Genomic DNA, 20,769 nt, shown 5'->3' on the forward strand with positions numbered 1-20,769 from the left:
CACACCTCCTAAAGACATCAAAGAGAACATCCAGAATTGCTACAGAAAGTGATAAGAACGATGAATGTTCAAAGTTAGGGGGCATATTTTGAGGGGAATTAATAGCAGTGTGTCTTTTACTGCAGTGAATTTTTTTGAATTTAACATTCACCATATGGTTCAGTCATACCTCATAAGATTACTTAATAAGGAAATATGCAGGCCTCCTTTATCTAATTCACTAGTACTGGAACACAGTACAACAGCTACTGTCAGATGTTAATAGATACTATAGGAACAGAAAGACCAGTAAGTTGAAATACTAAGAAAAAATTTATTTGCTATAAGCTTTACCAGTGTCTTTAATATGCTGATATTCATAATGAATTTTCAGAAAGTAGTTATCATTTGCAGCATGTTCCAAACTCTTTTCAACATGAAACTTTTTTAGACACACATTTTGAAACCAAATTTTATAGAACCCGATCCTTGAGCAAATTCTCTTGTTTTAGCTTCCAGCTTTTATTATTTTAATACTCATCATTAACCTACATTCTTAGCATCCAAAAATAAAGAGTGTGTGTGTGTGTATGTGTGTGTGTGTGTGTGTTCATGTAAAATCATTCTAGGGGGAGGACAACAACATAAGGAAAGATAAAAGACAAAAAATAGGAGAAATATTTGCAATAAAGTTAACTTTTTTAACATATAAAGAGTCCCTGCAAATCTAATACAAAAAATAGGTAAGGCCTAGGAACAGACAGATCAAGAAAAGGGAAAATAAATGGTTCTTAAACATAGAATATTCAGCCTTATGAAAAAGAAAATGAAAACTGAACTGCAGTGAGTTGGTTTCACCTATCAGGTTGCTGCATATCAAAAAGTTTGGTAATTACTGATGAGGATGTGTTGATGAGGATATGTATTAGTACAAATGCTGAGGAGATTTGGTCATACCAAAACTGTAAATTTTGACGAGGAATGTAGCTCAGTGGCACCTTGCCTGCCTGGCAAGCACAAGGTCCTAAGTTCAATTCTCAGTAATGGGGTAGGAAGGGTATAGACTGTAAATTCTCTGACACAGCAGTTCCATTCTAGTAATTTATCCTACAGATACACTAACGTGAAAAGATATTGTACAGTGATAGTCATTGCAGCATTGTTGTAATAGCCAAAGATTGAAAATAACCTCAATGTCTATTAATGGGAGAATCGCTAAATTATAGTACATTTTTACAGAATATAATGTAGCTATTAAGAAACTGAAGCATCTTTGCATGAACCGAAAAGGAAATATCTCTAAGATATATTAAGGTACAGAACAGTTTTGTATTTTTTGAAGAATATACATCTAATGCTTTTATATTGATGGACTATCTCTGAAAGGATTTATAAGAAACTATGAATAGTTACTTTTGGGAGAGAAACTGTATAGCTGGGGAACCAAGTTGTAAAGGAAGGCCTCCAACCTTTGATCACATGTCTCCAAAGTATTTCATAGCCATAACCAAAGAGCTTGGAAAAAACCCTGTCCCCATTCTTGCTCTGCTTAATCTCATCATAAATAATCCACATAGATAAGTCTCTGCTTCCCAGTCTGATAATATTTGAACCTGATTGAAATGAAAGGGAGGTGAGGCCCCTGTTCCCCTCTTTGTTTCTGTGGGGACTTTTTTCCTTTCTCTTCTGTCTTTAGCCTACCATCAACAGTGAGTTTTTAATGTACTTTTTTCCATTTTAAGTCAATGCTACCTGATAGGGACATCCCTGAAGAGGTTAGCATGAGTAGAGTATAATAGGAAGTATAGCAAATGATCAAAATATATAAAATAATGATAGAGGAAAAATAAGGCCTTATAATCTAGTCTTCTCCTGATGAAAGTACACTAAGTATAGTGAAAAACTACAGTAGCGTTTTCACCATCTATGAAATATTTGGTTTCTGCTATGGAAAATCTAAATTTAAAGATTATTCCTGAAAGAGAACCATGAAGTCAACTGTCACAGCAATTTTTAGGTATTTCTTTCAGAAGCTGTGTTAGCTTTCCTGTTGCTGGGACAAAATATTCAACACATGGAATTTAAAGGAGGAAAAGTTTATTTTGCTCACATTTTCAGTGGATGCAGTCAGTGTCTGGCTCCAGGGTAGAAGCAGCGTGATTGAAGGGCATGATGGACAGCTGCTCACTCCACAGCAGCCAGGAAACAGAGAGAAAGGAGCTTGGGACAAGAATATACCCTTCCAGGTTGTACCCTGTGACCCACCTCTAAAAGAACATTCAGCTATGTACTCATCAGTGGATTAGTTTGATAAGTATAGCACCCCTCTATGATCCAGTCACCTTTCAAAACCCCTCCCTCTAAACATATGAGACCTTTGGGAGACATTTTAGATCTAAACCATAACAGATGGTGACCATTAAAAATAAATTAATTAAAGTTTTAGGATAGGGGTCAATCTGTTTATTTGATGGATTGATAAATTGCGCTAGGGATAGAACTCAAACCTCTTGCATGCTAGATCCCTAACACTACAAATTTTTTCTTTTAAAATTTTTCCTTAACACTAAAGCAAGTGCCAGGGGGTATGAAAAAGGTTCCTTTGCATGTTTTCATGTTAGTCTATGTCAGATTAATAATGATAGAACAAATGGTTACTAGATACCTCCAGCTTTCATCTCCCTGTGGCGTTCCAATTCTCCCTTGAAGAGAACATGAACTAAAAGGAAAGATGTTTTAAGAATGTAGGCCTAGTTTCTTTCAGGAGAACCTACAGTTCGGTATGAACATTGTGTGGCAAGCCTCCAGGGGAAGTTTTTGTTCCTATTACAAAAGATTTCTAACTATCTGTGGGTGTGTTTAATTTAGGGAGAAGATATTTTAAAATCTGTAATGCTTACTCAAAATGATCTATCTTCTGTAATCCAGCTGTAACCATTTAAAAATTTAATAATTTGACATCCAAGGATACTAATAAAAGCTATAGGAAGGAGAAGATAGTGGGAAGAAAGCCCTGGGATTGCAGTGAATTATCAGGTCTTGATATAGTGCTTCACATCTGAAACTAAATGTTATTTGTCAAGCACAAAATATTATATAAAATGCTTAATAAATGGTGATGTATTCTGCATAACATTGTCTAAAGAGCCTACCACCCTAGTCCATTTTCCTAACTTACTTGGCAGGTAGACCCCTAAGACATGTTTTTAAGGGTCTATTTGTTAAACCATAAAAGCTATGAAAAAGCTTAAATATATAGTCTGTTGTATGGGAAATCTATAATTAAAATTAAAAGGCTTGGAGCCAGGGATTTAGCTCAGTGGTCCTGCCACCTGCCTCAAAAGTGCAAGGTCCCAAGTTCTATCCCCAGTACCAAAAAAAAAAAAAAAAACAATTAAAAGGCTTAGCTATTATGTAAAAAAAGAACATTAGAACCCTTTTTGACATTGGCAGTACTGACTTAACGCAGTCTTTTTGGTGGCTGACTGGTCGGCCCTGTCACTTGTATATTTTTTTTAGCCTCGTGACCTTAATTTTTGATCCTGATAGGATTTGCGTCATTGATTCATATCACTGCTGTGTGATGTCAGCGTGTGGGTGTTTTTTATTGAAACATAGTTAACCTAATGTGCTGCAGTAAATCCCAAGTACTATTTCCTACTACAAAAACAAAGAATGATTCATCATTGTTCACATTAGATTGCTACTATAAATAGTAGTGTTCAAAACCTGCTGCATCCATGCACACTGATACCATAGCCTCTGTAAATTTCTAACAAAAGCACTAAAAATAACTTCCTGTTTAGAAACAGGTCCTTGGTAAACATATCTCTTACTTCAAGTTTTCTATTTATATGCAGTTCAATTTAGTGCTAAAAGTAGATTCTCATAGTTATCAAATTTATTTTACTTGTTTTTATCACTAATATATCTAAAATGTAATTGTATACATTTTTAATTACCTGTACATAGATAAATGAAATTGTCCATAATTCTGAATATGTTTAGGCAACTAGTGTATGTATTCTTCTACTTCATCCAAATTTTTAAAAGAGTAGTTTTTAAGGAAAAGAAAAGCCCCTAAATATCTAAGCATAAATGACCTTAACTTTTCTCTCTCTCTTCTGTAACTTCCTGCCTTACTCTGTTCCCAAATTACAGTCACCAATTTGTGAATTCCTACGCTAGAGCTCTGTGCTGATTGCCTACCTTGTGTGACTAAATGTTGCCAAGTTTTTTAAGCCTTGATAAATAAGCATTCCCTATTAATAAATAAGGTGACTTTGTATCAGAGTTTGTCAAGGACAGTGCTGGTTTATGCCTTTATTCTTGGAATCTAACTGCTTTAACATTTTTCTCAGATTAATCATTTTTTCACATCTTTTTTCATTAATGCATATGGGTTATAGAGATTATTGGGTTTAATTATGGATGATCTGTACATGTACATAGCATACTTTAATTATTTTCACCTCCTTATTGCCCCCTTGCTTTACCCTCCCTCTGCCTAGTTTCACATTTGGGGGAGTTTCATATCTATCCCCCTATTACCTGCCCTTATATTCCCCCTCATTGCCTTTCTCTTCTCTAACAATAGTCTTCCCATACTTTCTTGTCGTCTTGTTTAGATTCCATGTATGATATTAGAAAGAACATGTGATAGATGCCTGAGTCTGGCTTATTTTCCTCAATATCACAATCTCCAAATTCATCCATTTTTCTGCAGATAAAAAAATTTTCCTCTCTATGGCTGAATAATATTTCATTGTGTATATTCTTTGCCTGTTTGTGTGTTGATAGGTATCTAGGCTAGCTCCATATCTTGACTATTGTGAATGTGCCAAAATAAACATGGATATACAGGTGTCCCTATAGTATGCTGAGTTTCATTCCTTCAGGTATATTCCAAGCAGTAAAATAGCTGGATCAAATAGTAGCTCTGTTTTTAGTCTTTTAGGAACTTCCTACTGATTTCCTTGTTGGCTGTGCTAATTTACATTCCCATCAGCAGCATAGGCAGTTTCCATTTCCCTGAATCCTCACCAGTGTTTGCTGTTTTTTTGTATTCTTGTTAATGGCCATTGATTGGGGTGAGATGAAGTATCAATGTGGTTTGCATCTCCCTAATGGCTAAAGATGTTGAACATTTTTTATTCAGCTTATTGGCCACTTGCACTTCCTGTTTTAAGAAGTATCTGTTTTATTTATTTGCCATTTATTGATTGGGCCATTTGATTTTTTGGCGCTTTTAAAAATTATTTAAACATTCTGGATATTAATCCAGTGTTGAAAAAAATAGCTGACCAAGATTTTTTTTCATTCTATAGGTTGTCTCTTTACTGGTTGTTTCCTTTGCTGTACAGAAACCTTAAAATTTGATATAGTGCCAGTTGTTATCTTGCTGTTATTTCCCATGCTACTATAGTCCTATTCAGGAAGTCTTTTCTTGTTCTGTGGCTTCAAGTGCTTTCCCTATGTTTCCTTTTAGCAGTTTCAAAGTTTCAGGTCTTATACATAGGTCCTTGATCCATTTTGAATTTATTTTTGCTCAGGATGAAAGATAAGTATCTAGTTTCAATCTTATACAAGTGGATATCCAGTTTTTTCCCAGAACTTGTTAAAGAGGCTTTCTCTGGTGTGAATTTTTGGTTACCATGTCCAGAATCAAATGGCTGTATTTGCTTGGATTTGTTACATTCCATTGGTCTACATGTCTATTTTTGTGCCAATACTATGCTGTTTTTGTTACTGTGGCTTTGTAGTGTAATTTGAAATTGAGTATTGCAATGGCCTCAGCCTTGCTCTTTTTGCTTAGGTTTGCTTTGACTATTCTGGGTCTTAAGTTAAATTTATTTAACTTAAAAGTCTTTTTTCAAAGTCTGAAGTAAAATACCTCCTACTATTTTTTTTTTCCCACCATTGAGTTTATTGGTACATTACAGGTATAAAATACATTTACATACATCATTGGGATCTTGTCCCATTACATGAGTCTCTTGGTTCTTATTTTTTTGCCCCCGTCTCCTGCCCTCCCCTCACCCCCTCCACCCCTCCACACTTGCAAGGATCCCGTTTCCATTTTTTTCCCTTTCTCATATCTTTTCCCCTCTTCCCTTACCCCCCCTAGACCTTTACTTCCTATTATACAATATCAGTTACACATTTTTAAAATTAAAATATCAAGACCTAGGAGACATTACCACAGATTTTACAGAATTTAAAAGGATATAGAAAGCATATTTCAAAAATCTGTTTTGAAATAAATTTGACAACTTCTAAGAAGTACCTTGGAAGATAAATTAATGAAACTAACCCTGGAAGAAATATAAAATTTGAATAGCACCTATTAAAGAAAATATATTCCTAGCTTGAAAACCTACCTATATGACAACAACAGGCTCATATACATTTGAACTGATAAATTATACCAAACAATTAAAGCAGAAAAAAAGGAACACTTCTCCCCTCATTTTAGGAACTCAACATTGTGCTAATCCTAAGACTGGATAAAGATAATAGAAAAAAAAAGTATGAACATAGATAGAAATTTGTTTAACAAAACAAACTATTAGATGTCAGATCTGGCAGTATGTTGAAAGTGGTTGTGTTACAGGGATGGCAGTGTTGGTTCAGCTTTGGAAGATCCACCCCCAAAAGTCATCATTTTAACAGAGGAAAGGAAAAAGCCATATGATCCTGTCACTAGTTGGAGAAAAAGTATTAAACTAAATTCTACAGGTGTTCATGGTAAAAGCTATCAGGAGACTAGAAGTAGAACAGAACCTTCTCAACAGATCAAAGACATGTACTCCATACTTCCAGCGAGAATGCCTTGTATGAATGGAGAAGATACAATGCTTTCTCCTTAAGGTGGGGAACAAGGGCAGATATGCCTACTCTTTATCTGTCCATTAAACTTTTGAAACCTAGGCCCAACCAAAATAGTCTGGCAATAAAACGACACAATTAGGATAGGATTGGCAAGGTAGAAGCAAAATCTTTATATGTAGATGAAATGATCATCTACAGAGAAAATACTAAGAAATCTCTAGGAGCCCCTAGAACTTATACTTAAATTTAGCAGGATTAGAAAACACAAGGTATATATAAAAATTCAAGTCTATGTATACTTGCTATAAATGAAGAATTGGATATTGAAATTTAAAAGTTATGTAGGAGTACAAAGGACCTAGAAAAGTTAAAAAAAAAAAAAAAACAGTGTTGGAAGACGTTTAGTACCTAATTTTAAGACTTCTTCTAAAGCTACAGTAATCACAGCAGTGTTGGTGTAAGGAAAGACATATAGATCATTGTAATAAAAGAGAATCTAGAAATAGAACCACACACATATATGGTCCACTGAGTTTTGAAAGATTATTTAACATTAGCATTTTATAGAATAAAGCTCAATTCAAGAGCCGAGGAAAAGATAGTGTTTTTAGCAAATGGCACTAGAACACCTGGCATCCGTATATAAAAAATTAACCTCAACCCTTTATTTCCATACATGAAAATAACTTGAAGGGATCTATGAACCTAAATATGAAAGCCTAAAAGTATAAAACTTTAAGAAAAAATTATAAGGGAAAATGTTTATGAATTTAGGGTAGGCAAGAACTACCTAGGATACAAAAAACATGATGTATAAAAGAAAAAAATTGATAAATGAGATTCCATCAAAATTCAGAACTTTAAATGACATCTCTAAAATGAAAAGTAGTCTTTAAACAGACCATATTTACAATGCATATAACCTATGAGCAGAATATATAAAGAACTCTTACAGCTCATTAATAGACAACCCAATTAAAAAGTAAACATAAGAAGATGATAAATAGCCAGTACAGCACAAGGAAAGGTGTGCAACTCTAGAATCAGGAAACTACTAATCAGTACAGTAATAAGATTTAATTGTACACTTATTAGTGAGATGAAGTTAAAAGTTTTAAAAGCCTTGTCATGACTTTTTCTTTTGTTGGATTCTCCCCCTTTGCGTTTAATTTGTCACGCCCAATGGATTCATTCTGCTGGGTTTCCTGGGGTTGTGATCCTCATTGTCTTTTCCTAGGATATTGTGTAAAATTTTTTGGAGTGCTGGTTTGTTAGTCATGAAGTTCCTTAGGTGCTCTTTATCATGAAAGTATCTTATTGCTCCATCAATTTTGAAAGATAGTTTTGCAGGGTACATCAATCTGGGTTGGAGGCTGTTTTCCTTTAGGGCTTGAAATACATCACTCCAAGATCTTCTTGACTTGAGGGTTTGCATTGAGAAGTCTGCTGTGACTCTGATGGGCTTTCCTTTGTATGTGATTTGTTTCTTTTCTCTTACTGCTTGTAGAATTTTGTTCTTCTGTTGGGTTTCTGGAATCCTAACTATTATATGCCTATGTGTAGATTTTTTTTTATCAAGGCTAGCTGGAGTCCTATAAGCCTCACTTATCTGGATGTCCAGTTCTTTCCCCCTCCTTGGGAAGTTTTCTGCCATCACTTCTGTGAAGAGTTTTTTTATGTCATCTGCACTCTCTCCTGTTTCTTCATTGACTCCTATCAGTCTTATGTTATTCTTCTTTGCATCATCTACCAGCTGCTGGATTGATTTCTCATGGTCCCTTACAATTTTAAAGCAATTTTTCATTTCCTGGTCACTAATTGCAATCTTATCTTCTATATGTGAAATTCTATCCTCACATTGGTTCATTCTGCTGTGCAGACTTTCGATGGAGTTTTTAATCTCCTGGAAATCTGTTTGCATCTGTTTTATGGATTCCGTTTGTTTCCTATGTTGGGATTCCATCATGTTCCTCAGATCCTCTATTTTTTTATCTGTGTCCTCTTTAGATTTATTAATCATGTCTTGCACTATGAGCACAATCTTTGCTGTTATCTGAGTAATTATTTCTGATTTCATTTTTCCCAGATCCTCTTTTGTTGCCAGTTCAACGAGTCCAGGTGGTTGAGTATCAGATTGTTCCATCTCGTTTCCCCTTGGGGTTGCTGTAGTTGATCCGGAAGTCTGTTTTTGAGACTTATTTATGTGTCTTCTCATTTCCCCAGCAGGGCGCAGGGGTGGGGGGGTGGGGGGGTGCGTCTGGCGCCTGTGCAGCTCACCTTCTTTGCCCTAGGAGTGTGGAATGGTGGCGGGGGAGCTTCCTTCCATGTGCTAGGACTGGCTCAACTTTTCTGCCCTAGGAGCATGGAATGGTGGCAGGGGAGCTTCCTTCCAGGTGCTGGGATTGGCTCACCTTCTCTGCCCTAGGAGCGTGGAATGGCAGCAGGGCAGCTTCCTTCTTAGTGCTGGAATTGGCTCACCTTCTCTGCCTTAGGAGCGTGGAATGGTGGCGGTGGAGCTTCCTTCCGGGTGCTGGGACTGCCTCAGCTTCTCTCCCTCCTACTATTTTTGCAGTTATAATATCCTCTCTTTGTGAAGTGATATAATGGTATAGATAGGCTTCCTTCTGTTTCTCCTTAATTTCTTCTTTCTATTTAATGTCTTTACTTGGCTTAATTAAAACCTGGTTAATAAGTCCCCAGAATTAGTTTTGAAAGTTTACTGGCACATAAATTCAAATGCTCGGGACATAGTACATTAGAACACAAATTTGTATTGACCATTTTTCTGGTTAATATGTAGTCTTGTAACTTCACCTAGCTTTCCTCATCTCCTAATCCAAAATATGTATCTGGCTTTAGAATGATCCTTATATTTGCTTTCTATTGTTATACATCATATAAATAAAATTTTTGTTAAATTCATACCTTAGTATAAATAAAGGAGAAAATTACAGGGAGAGAAAATGGTGAATAACTATATGGCCAAATATGCAAAGTCCTCAAAGTCCCTAAAAATCAAAAGAGGAAAAACAGATGAGAAAGTGAGAAAAATTTAAAAGGATGAACAAGATTTGATTTGTGTCTAATCCTCACTCTCCTTATCTTCCTGAGATTATTTTCATGTATCATTGTCAGTCACCCCCAGCAACAGGCTCCCTCCCATGAAGCACTTCCTTAACACCATTTATTGGCCTATCCTTAGTTGCTTGACTCTGTGGACATGCATTAGTCATGGTCCAAGCTGCACATACTTAAATTACTTCTTCAGAACTTGTTCCTTAGTGTTGCCTCAAGGATTAGAGTTGTAGTCATAGGGTTAGTCTTTTGAAGATCAGATAAAAAAATTGTAGAGGAAAAGATAAATACATTTCACTTCCTATCCTTTTATATCTTAATGATCTAAAACTATTCTTTGCCTAGCTAGTCTGTCTCTTAAATTTTCTGACATGCAAATAACCCATACTTATTATTGCAGTCTAATCTTCAAAGTTAGCTCTTTTGAGTTTTTAATTCACTTCATAGATAACAGTCTCTTTTCTGCAAGTCAGCTGATTCAGCTATTTATTTTGCAACTATTTTGAAGGATACATTACTTAAAGTAAGACTTTTTTATTGCTTTACTGAATTTTATATATGGCAAAAGTCAGTATTGGGTCGTTCCTGCTTTAGTTTTTTGCAAGCCAAACCATTGGTATCATTCTTTGTGGTAGTATGTATCATACTTGATCTGCAGAAGGACTAACTTTATAGTGTGCTCATTGGTATATAATTTTAATCACAGCATTTCATCTCACACAAACAAGAGTATTTTTATGGCTTAATTCTAGTAAGGGTATATGACCGGCCTCATTTCTTATTTATATTTTTTCTATATTATTTTTCCATTTTAATTCATCACGTTGTGTTTTTGTTGGTTTGGTTTTGGTGGTAAATGTATCTCTTAAATCACCTTCAATTATCTTGCAGAACAAATTTGGCCTTTAAGTAATTCATTTTCTATGTAATATCCCTCACTTTCTAGAAACTTTTAGAATCTTTTCTTCACAAGAAGTCTCACTGTTTCAATGAGATACCGTTTGGTATATTTTGCTTTGCTACATAATTAGAAAATATTTGAATTGTGTTGTATTGGATCGTCCATCTAAATGCCAGGATTTTTGGTGTTACTTTTGTATGCATCTTAGGAATTACTGACTCCTGTCTTCCATATCCTTCTGATAAGACTTAACTCTATACCCTTACTATTCTTAAAACTCATTTGCCTTAGAGTTGGTGACGTGGTCCCTGTTTTGAAGGATTTTTCAGTAATAGCAAGGGAAATGTGGATGGATTTGTTTGCTAAAGACCTTGTTAATTTGATAATCATCATCAAACAGCTTTTCTATGGGAATAAATATAGAGGATTCATTGAGAATGTTACAGTTTATAGTATGTATTATGCAATAATTAACATTTTTTTCTATCGTCTGAATATGATGTTGGCAAACTTTAAAAAGTATCTGCTTTTAATTTTCATAACATCTCAAATATTTTGCATAGAACCCTCTTTTATTTTATTTATTTATTTATTTTTGGTACTAGGGATTGAACTCCTGACCTTGCGCTTGCAAGGCAGGTGGTGGAACCACTGAGCTAAATCCCCGGCCCAACCCTCTTTTAATAAGTTGGCTCATCATAGCAATTGTTTGAACTCATTTCAACACATTAACTAGCATTTTTTGAACTGTTGATTTTCAAGTAGATTTATCAAGACAAGCCCTAGTGATATAGGGGGAATAGATATGACTCCCAAACCTGCTAGATATCTGAAACACGAGTTCATGTTCTCTAAAATCAAAGAAAGAATTCTAGTAACAAAAGAGGCTAAGAGTAGGAAAAATTTATGGAGAGAAAGATAGCTTCTGTCTAAGAGAGACAGAAGGGGGACCAGAAGGTGGGTTGCCTGCCCACCGTGCTTCTCAAAGGTGTTATATGGAACAAAGCCACGAGGTGAGGTGGGTACAAAGTGGGACAAAACTCTAGTCAGCTAGTAAGATTACAAGTACAGTCGCTTAAGTAATATTGGTGCAATGGGAAATTACAAGATGGATGTGAGGTGGGACAAAACTATGATTAACCAATAAGATTACAGCAAGTATAGTCACTTAGTTAATATTGATTAAATGGTGATCAGATGGGGAAGCAAGTCAGGGTAGCAGGTATATAGGGAATGAACAAGGATTTTCAGTAAGGGATAGGTAGGGGACCTTTCTTGGAAAGGATGGGTGGAGGTCCTGGTCCCTAACCCAGGTGATTGATACCTATTTGGAATATCAATCACTGCTATTTATTCCTAGGGTAAGTATGTGGGTGCTTCTCTCTGCCTCATTTCTTTCTCTGTGTTGAAGGCCCAGCTTTGTCTAACTGCTTTATAATAATTTCTAACTAACTTAGCTCCTATCTGCAATACAAGCACTATTCTTGGGTGACATTGTTTATACACTAAATTGTGTACCAAGCACTGTTGTGCTTTATGAATAGGACTCATTTATTCCACATTATATTTCTGTGAAGTAGAGTAACTAGTATTTATATTTTACATACGAAGAAACTAAGATACAGAGAGGTTAAGTAACTTACAAGGTCTCATAGTAACCACATTAAAATTAAATGGCCTACCACTGAAATCTATGCCCTTCACCACTACTTTATGCTGCTCCTGTTGTTTAGGATATAACAAATAATTACAAATCATAATAAAATGAGCAATAAAATACCACAGTAGTACCAAAACTCACTTGAAAATATTTTGATGCAAGTGAAAATATGTGGTTTATTCAATATTGATAATAATCGACTGATACTGTATTTTATAACCAGCTTACCTAGCACCACCTGTTTCTTGGAGAGCATGGCAAGCCTTGGTCACAGACTTAGACTTCATCTCATAAATAATAAAGAATTTGATTATGGGTTTTAGAGAGGAAAAAACAATCAGGTTTGTTTTAAAGATCATTTTATTGCTAATGCTAGAGATGTATTGATGCCTAAGGACTGGGAGCAAGGGACCCATTAGAAGAATACTAGAATAGTTCTAGAAAGAGCTGAATACTGCCAGAGTGGGCAGCAGTAGAACAGGAGAAAATATGGATTTGAAAAATATTTAGGAGATTAAATTGTCAGAACTTCCAGCAAGCTGGTATGGGAGATAAGGGGGAAGGTCTAGGATTACTGAAGTTTTGTGTTGAGACCAAACTTTAAATATATTGTGGGACATACAGAAAGTGGTGTGAGTATTAATGAAAAATAACTGGTTTTACGTGAATTGAGTACTAGAGGCCTAGAACTCAAGGGAAAGTCCAGATGAGATACATAATATAAGCTTTCATGGGAGTAAATAAGATCATCACATACAGAATAACAAATAAGCCAAGAGCAAAATTCCCAAGAAAACAAAAACTTAAAGGAAAAACAAAGACCAGAAGCCATCAAGGAGTTGAAAAGATATGATCAGAGGTAGGAGAGGAACCGGGAGAGACTAGTACAGTATTTAAGATATTAAGAAGGAATAGTTAGAGAGTTGTCATCAATGTTAATTGGATTTGGCAAGTTTGATCTTAGTGACTGTTGCCAGTATGATCTCAGTAAAGTGGTGAGGGCAAAGCCTGACTGCAGTGGACTGAAATATGATTTTCCAAACTTTATTTCAATTTGGTAGACTAGATGCTCTGGATAACCATCATCTTATAAAATAAGGTCTTCTTTAAAATAATTTTAATTGCCTTGCTATGTCCTTATCGTAAGGTATTGGGAGTGGAAAACAATGGCTGGGACAGTTGGTTATTCATTTGGGTTAAAATGGAATCAGACCTTTTCCTCATAACTTACCCAAAAGTCAATTCTTGAGAGTTTATGTGTGAAAAGATACATATAAAAATAATAATAAAGGAGATTGATTATGTTTATGACTCCAGAGAGACAGCAATTTTTTTTCCTCCAGAACTGGAGAGTTCATTCAGGGCCTTCGCACTGAGCTGCATCATAAGCCCTTTTTATTTTTATTTGTTAATTTTGAGACAAAGTCTCACTGTCAGTAAGTTGCCTGGGCTACTGTTGAACTTATGATCCTCCTGTCTCAGCCTTCCAGAGTGCTGGATTTACAGGCATGTTCCACAGTGAGAACAATAGATTATAAATGGATATACTCAGGAAAACTGTTTCCACTTTCCATGAAAACTAATACATAATCCTAAAACCCAGCATTTTTCCTCTTAGGTATATACAGCACTTTAAAGAAACGTAGGCAAAGAGATATATAGAAATATGTTCATAGTGGCAATGTTCTATCTAAAGAATTAGATTCTATTCTCTATCTTCCTTTACTTATCTGATGATGTCACCAAGTTTCAGGGATTAAAAACCTATCTACCAAAAGCTATGGAATTTATACCTCCAGACTAGGTGTCTCCTTGAATTCCAGAATAATTAAACCAACAGTCTGCTACATGATATCTCCATTTGGATGCTTAGTGGACATCTCAAATGTAGCATTTCTAAATTTTTTTGTTGAGACAGGGTCTCGCTGTGTAGTCCAGGCTGGTGTGGAACTCACTATGTGACCCAGGCTGGCCTTTGAACTCACAGCAATCCTCCTACCTCAGCCTCATAAGGGTTGAGATTATAGGCCTGTGCTACCACACCCAACAGCATTTCCAAATCTGAATATCTAATTGTCCCCAAGTCTACTTCATCCACTCTGGTGCCATTACAATTAGTACTGATAAGAATGTTCTAAGCATTTTCATTGCCCATATATGTAGATGTAGAATTACTTGATTATAGGGTATGCATCATGCTCAACTTTAGTAGATAATGCCATTTTCCCTGTGTTTCCCATATCCATCAGCAATATGTCTGGGTCAAATTAATTCTTTTAAAATACAATTCAGATAATATCTTAAAATCCAACAATGGCTACCCATTTCACTCAAAGTAAAAGCCAAAGTCCTTATAGACTCTAACTCATTTCCTTCTTTACCATAGTGACTTCACTCCTTTTTTTCCCATGCTGCTCATGCTGCTCAGGTGATGTTGATGTCTTTGTTAGCACTCAAACATGCCAGTCAGGCTCCCATCTTAGGGCTTTTGCATTGGTTGCTCCTCTGTGTAGAATGATCTTTTCCTCAGATAGACCCATGACTCATTCATCTTTCAACTCTTTGTTCAAAAGTCACTTTCTCAGTGGAACTTAACTGATCTCTGTATTTTAAATTGCAATCCTTAATGTCCCCACCTCACCACCACTCTCTCTGAGCATTCAGTCATCTTCACTCTGCTCTATTATCTTATTACTTCATAGCATTTTGACATTCAACCATATTTTCAAACCTATCACCTTCACACATATATGATGTACTTGAATATGATTTACTTATTTATCATATTATTAATTATTTTCTTCTCCCAGTGTAAACTCTACAAGAGCAGGAATATTTGTCCATTTTCACTTAGAGATATATCCAAGTGCCCAGAACAGTATCTGGCACATTGTAGATACTCTATACATGTTTGTTGAGTGAATGAATGGCAAGTGAATGATAGAGGAGAAAAACACAATAACAGAAGTTTCAAGAAACTGGAAAGAATAAAATATATACCGATAGTATTGTAGAAAGCTAAGTTAATTAGATATCTTGCAGTTAGACAAGGCCGACCCTCCAGGAGTCAGTATGTAAGACAATCCAGATACATTGAAGGTCAGCATTATAAAAAGAGAAACAATGCTACACTCACATACTTCCCCTAGAGATGAATAGCAGTGATTGATTTTCTTTCTTTTTTTTTTTGGTGCCAGGGATCAAACTCTGGTCCTTGAGCTTGTGAGGCAGGCAGCTGAACCACTGAGCTAAATCCCCGGCCCTTGATTTTCTAAATAGGTATCAATCACCTTGGGCAGTAGGGTCTAAAATCTCCCTAAAATCTCTTCTAGGGAAGTCCTTATTCCTTCTGTGTATGTTTACTACACTCATGACTAGCTTCCCCATTTGATTGCCATTTAATCAATATTACTAAATGACTATATTTGTTGTAATCTTGTTGGTTGATCATAGTTTTGTCCCACCTCATGATTTCCCTTTGGATCAATACTACCTAAGGATCTACACTTGTGATCTTATTAGTTGGCTATCGTTTTCTCCCACCTTAAACCCACCTCACCTCAAACCCACCTCACCTCGTGGCTTTGCTCAATAAAACACCTTTGAGAAGCAGGGTGGGTGGGAAACTCACTTTCCCGTCCCCTTTCTGTCTGTCTTAGACAGAAGCCCTTTTTTCTCAATAATTTTTTCCTACTCTTAAACTCCATTGTTCCCAGAATTCATTCATCAATTTCAGCGAACGCAAACTCACGTTTCAGATATCTAGCAGGTTGGGATTTATAATATTTCCCTTATTTGGATTACTTGAATACTTAATTTGGATTACTTCAATAGAATAAAAAAGTATATTTATTTACTTGAAAGAATACATTAAAATGGTGAAACTAAGACTCAAAAGCAAATACATTTAAGAGATATATGTGATTTTTCTTATAGAGAATTTTGTGTTTGTGTGGGGGTTTTTTTGTTTTGTTTTGGTTGTTTTGTTTTATTTTTTGGTGCTAAGGATCAAACCCAGGACCTTGTATGTTCTAAGTATCCAACCACTGAGCCATACCCCTAGCCTACTACTGTTTGTAGGAGAAAGGTAACAATAGTGAGGCATGATGGCACACACCTATAATCCCAACTACTCAGGCGGCAGACTGAAGTTTGAGGCCATTCTGAGCAATTTATTGAGACCCTGGGAGACCTCTTAAAGTATGGTAAGGATCTCTAATAATCACTCTAAAAAACAAGACACATTATTGACTGAGGATAAATTCCTAAAATGGAGCCCAGGCGATGCTGACAGCTGTATTAAAATGGGAGATACTAAATTTATACACATGCCAATCTAAATACTGTTTGATTCCAATAGTTCAGGTCTAAGAAAAGAGAAGATAATTATCTGATGGATTAAAAGTGGAGATTTTCGGGGAGGGGGAGTAAAAATAAGATATGGATAGGAAGGAAATCAGGCAGGCTTTGAAGGCAGAGTTGGATCAAGAGAAAAAGAGAGAGATCATTATATGGAATAATAAAAGGTGTAGAAGAAAGAACTAGAAAGATGAAAGATGTAGTGACCAGAAACTTAAACACGAAAGTTTAAGATTTCAAAGGTGAAATAGTGGAATTCTGAGTTTCGAGATGTGTTCTTGAACATGGTGTACTAAGAACAGTGTGTAAGAGAAGAGTTCAAGAAATATTAAACCTAGGTTTGGGACATTAAAAGTAAAAGGCAAGAGTTGGGATAGAAGAAAAATTGAACTCATTGTCTAAGTTCTCAGTAAATAAGGACCGAGTGTGACAGCTGTGAAAAAGAGGATGGCACCACCAAAGCATGATCTCAAGGAAAAAGAATCTAGCTTGAAACAACAACAACAATGATAATGGGAAACAGCTTCGGGGTATTTGGAGACTACCAATATTGCCTCAGGAGAGGACTGGGAACTATTGGAAGGCAGTTTGGTTTAGGCAGCACAAGAACAGATGTTTTGTGAAAAGGTTAAGGATACTGTGAAAATTTATTTATAATGGAAAAGGGCTTCTAGTGAGCACAAAGGGAAGAACTGGGAAACACAGTCAATTAAAGAGAGTCAAAGTGAGGCTCTAAGCTACTGGCACTCAAGCCTAGCTACTCAAGCTACTAGTTAGGGCTAGTAGCAATAATCTTAGCTACTTGGGAGGCTGAGGCAGGAGGACTGTAAGTTCAAAGCCAGCCTGGGCAACTCAGACTTCTGCTGCAAAAGTTTTCAAACAGGAGCATGGCAGAGAATGTAGCTTACTTAGCATTCTCAGGGCCCTGGGTTCAATGAGGGGTGGGGGCGTGTTAACAGCTGTGTGTGAAAGTGACCCAAAATGAGGAAATGGGCTGCAGGGGCTTGCTTTTCTTTAAGGGCTTAAGATCAGAGACATGGTTGGATTTACAGAGAGGGTAGGTTTAACATTTATCAGCTAGGTTCAGTTAAGATCAGGAGACTCTGCTCTTCTTGTTCTTCAGGGAAGCTCAGCTTTTTATTAGGAACTTAAAAGTTAACAATTACCCGCCCCTCATTGTAGGAATAGACCTTTCTTGTCTAATCTCTTCTAGGGAGTCAAGCATCTGTTGAGACTTATTGCTCCCCAAATTACCTCTTGCCGGTTTTTCTAATCATATTTGAGAGATACCATTAGATAATCCTTCCTGTTTGCCTCACTGCCTGTCCTTGGCAAGTTACTTAACTGTTCTCTGCCTCAGTTTATGAAACTAGGATACCTACTTCAGTTGTGAAAATTGAGTTTACACAAGCAAAACACTCTGAATGGGGCCTAGCACATACTCTGTTTTATATAATTACTCTCTTTGAAATCATACATTCATCATACTTTTACTTAACAATAACTATCATTTTCTGAGTGGTACCAACCAGTATATTTCATGCTTACATTTATTTATCTAATTTGATTCTCACAGCAATACTATGAGGTTGGTTATTTTAACCTTTTCATAGAAAGAGACTGGAGTTCAAAGAATAGCACTAAACTGCCTTGCTGATAAATACTGAAGCTATCATAAAAATCTTTTGATACTAAAATCTATTTTTTCTACTGTACAACCTGTTAATAAATCACAATCATTACTCTATGTTTGTGTTAGCTGCTAATAAATTTCCTCTGAACTTACATAGCATTATAAAGTAATAAAAGACCTCCCAAAAGTTCTTACAGCACCCCCCCCCAGCGGAAGATTGGTTTCTTCCGAGTCCCTGCTTTTTCCTGAGTATACAGCTCTGAATATGAACCTAAGCATTCTTCAGATTTCATGGATATAAGTGAGAGTGAAATTCAGTTAGCATCTGTATTAATGTCCAGTTTAAGTCTTTTTTTTTTTTAGGTTGTCTTTTTAAAAATCAGAAAAAGAAAGTAAAATCAATAGGAAAAGCGGTAACATACATACACACACACACCTACACACACGGTAGGGAGGGATTGAGCCCCAGGCTTCCCTACATGTTATGCAAGCAGCACTACCATCGCGCTACATCCTCAGCCCAGTGATAGTCATGAAAAGCAACTATCAGCCTGAAACATAAATCCTGCTTTGAGGAGCATGTCATTAAAGCTATTGTATACACAGTTCTTTATGTATTGTGGATATTCCTTAAGGATTGGGGATGAAAAGAGAATTAAGTTACATAATGGCATTTCCGACAAAATCTTTTAAATTAATAAATATTGAATTTATCCCCAACTTCCTAAGTGAAAATCAGCAGCAGGATGGATAAAGTTAGAAAATAGTGCTTTCACAGGTGTTACTCGTGAACACAAAAGAGACCCGCTTTACATAAAATATTTCTGTAGATATGTTTTGGTGGGCTTTAGGTTATTTTGTAAGGAAGGCTCAAAAGATTATCAGATTCAAAGCGGCAGCAGCAGCAGCAGAAATCATTTTTCCGTATCAGAAACAGTGCAAGCTGGAGTTTGCCTCCCCCTTCCTTTTCTTTCCCGGTCACTGCAGGTCATGTGATAGCGATCACGTGACTCGGTCAAAGGCTCTTTTCCTCCTACAGCTTTAAAAAAAAAAGGAAGAAAGAAACCGTTCACCAATTAAAGCTGTTAACGTGTACTATGCTGTTTCTGTTTCCCTGCTGGATTTTCTTGTTCCCTGCTGCTACTGTAAAAACAAAATGAGTGGTAAGACTTGCTGTTTTTAAACATTTGCTTTATTTTAAACCATAGAAAGCATTGTTTTAAAGTCATGCCGTTTGTTTTTTTAATGCATATCAAATATAATCGCTATAAAATATTCTAAATTGTTATTCTGTAGTTTTAAAAGATTAAATTCTATATAGAGTTAGGCTGATTTTATTTTCCACAAAATATCCCATTCTAGGGTCTTTATTTTACTAGGTTTTTCTTTTCAAAACTAAAATCTGAAAATTGGCACCATATTATTTGGAAGCCATTGTGAAAGCTTACTTATGAGGAGAATGTGTAGCACGTCAGCAGTTTGTCGCATTTGCAAAAATATAAACGTCTGAGCAAATTTGTAGTTTTTAAAAACTCTCTTAAATGTAAATTCATATTAAGAAAAAAATAAAGAATTTAACTTACACTAGGTGAAAATAGCATATGTTTTAAGTCATTGATGTCACTTTTTAAGACCTGGAGTGGGAAGCTTCTCGAAGACAATTAGTGAATAAAATTATTTCCTTTTCTTCAGGTTGTTAAAATAGGAAGTATTCCCTTTAAAATAATGAATAGGCCTGTGATTTGAGGTAGATTTTGCCTAAACCATGTAGATGCTGAAGGAGCTATTAGATGTATCACTATTCAGATACAGCTATTCTTGTGCCAATTGTGCATTTAATGGTACAGTCTAACAGATTTAGGTTTTTTGAAACAGAATATTCCTCACTGCATACAAATTTAAGTCAGTTTAATTGTTAATCTTTTAGAACTTCCCAAATTAAAAAAAAAGATTGTTGGAACTAAGGAAGTTATCAAACATTTGCATTATTGAGTATTCAAGGTGTTAGAGTTTTGCTTCTATACATACAAGAATAGCAACAGAAATGGTGCTGTAAACATTGTGGTTCTAAACATCAATACTTATTTATACATTAGGAGGTTTATGCGTTCATGTTGAATGTTACTTCACACCAATATTTTGTATATTAAATATAGTACTGACAGATTTTTTTAAAAAAGAATTAACCATGTACCATTTCTGCCTCAGACTAAGAAAATTTACTTGCTAAGATGAAATGATTACTTATTAGAGAAATGAGTTATTCAGTCTTATTCATGGACTGTAACTAGTAATATATGTACTGCTGTTTTATTTTAGGTTAGGTATGTT

General features: G+C 35.7%; 1 protein-coding gene across 5 annotated transcripts in view; it reads left to right on the forward strand.

Moving 5' to 3' along the window:
- The window catches only part of Fndc3a (fibronectin type III domain containing 3A), a 190,252-nt gene that overhangs the window by 69,770 nt on the left and 99,713 nt on the right, over positions 1–20,769 (forward strand). The window contains exon 1 of one of the 5 annotated variants that reach the window (XM_004844174.4): positions 19,461–19,601. The exons of 3 other annotated variants lie outside the window; for them this stretch is intronic. In XM_004844174.4, the coding sequence (XP_004844231.1) occupies positions 19,595–19,601 (7 nt within the window). In that variant the 5' untranslated portion in view covers positions 19,461–19,594. Of the gene's footprint in view, positions 1–19,460; positions 19,602–20,769 lie in introns of those variants that run through there. One more of the 5 variants, XM_087197349.1, reaches the window with a different exon arrangement.

Source organism: Heterocephalus glaber, unplaced genomic scaffold, assembly GCF_053883595.1.
Source record: "Heterocephalus glaber isolate CG9 unplaced genomic scaffold, H.glaber_assembly_v1.0 deba00001666, whole genome shotgun sequence".
NCBI classification, from domain to species: domain Eukaryota; kingdom Metazoa; phylum Chordata; class Mammalia; order Rodentia; family Bathyergidae; genus Heterocephalus; species Heterocephalus glaber.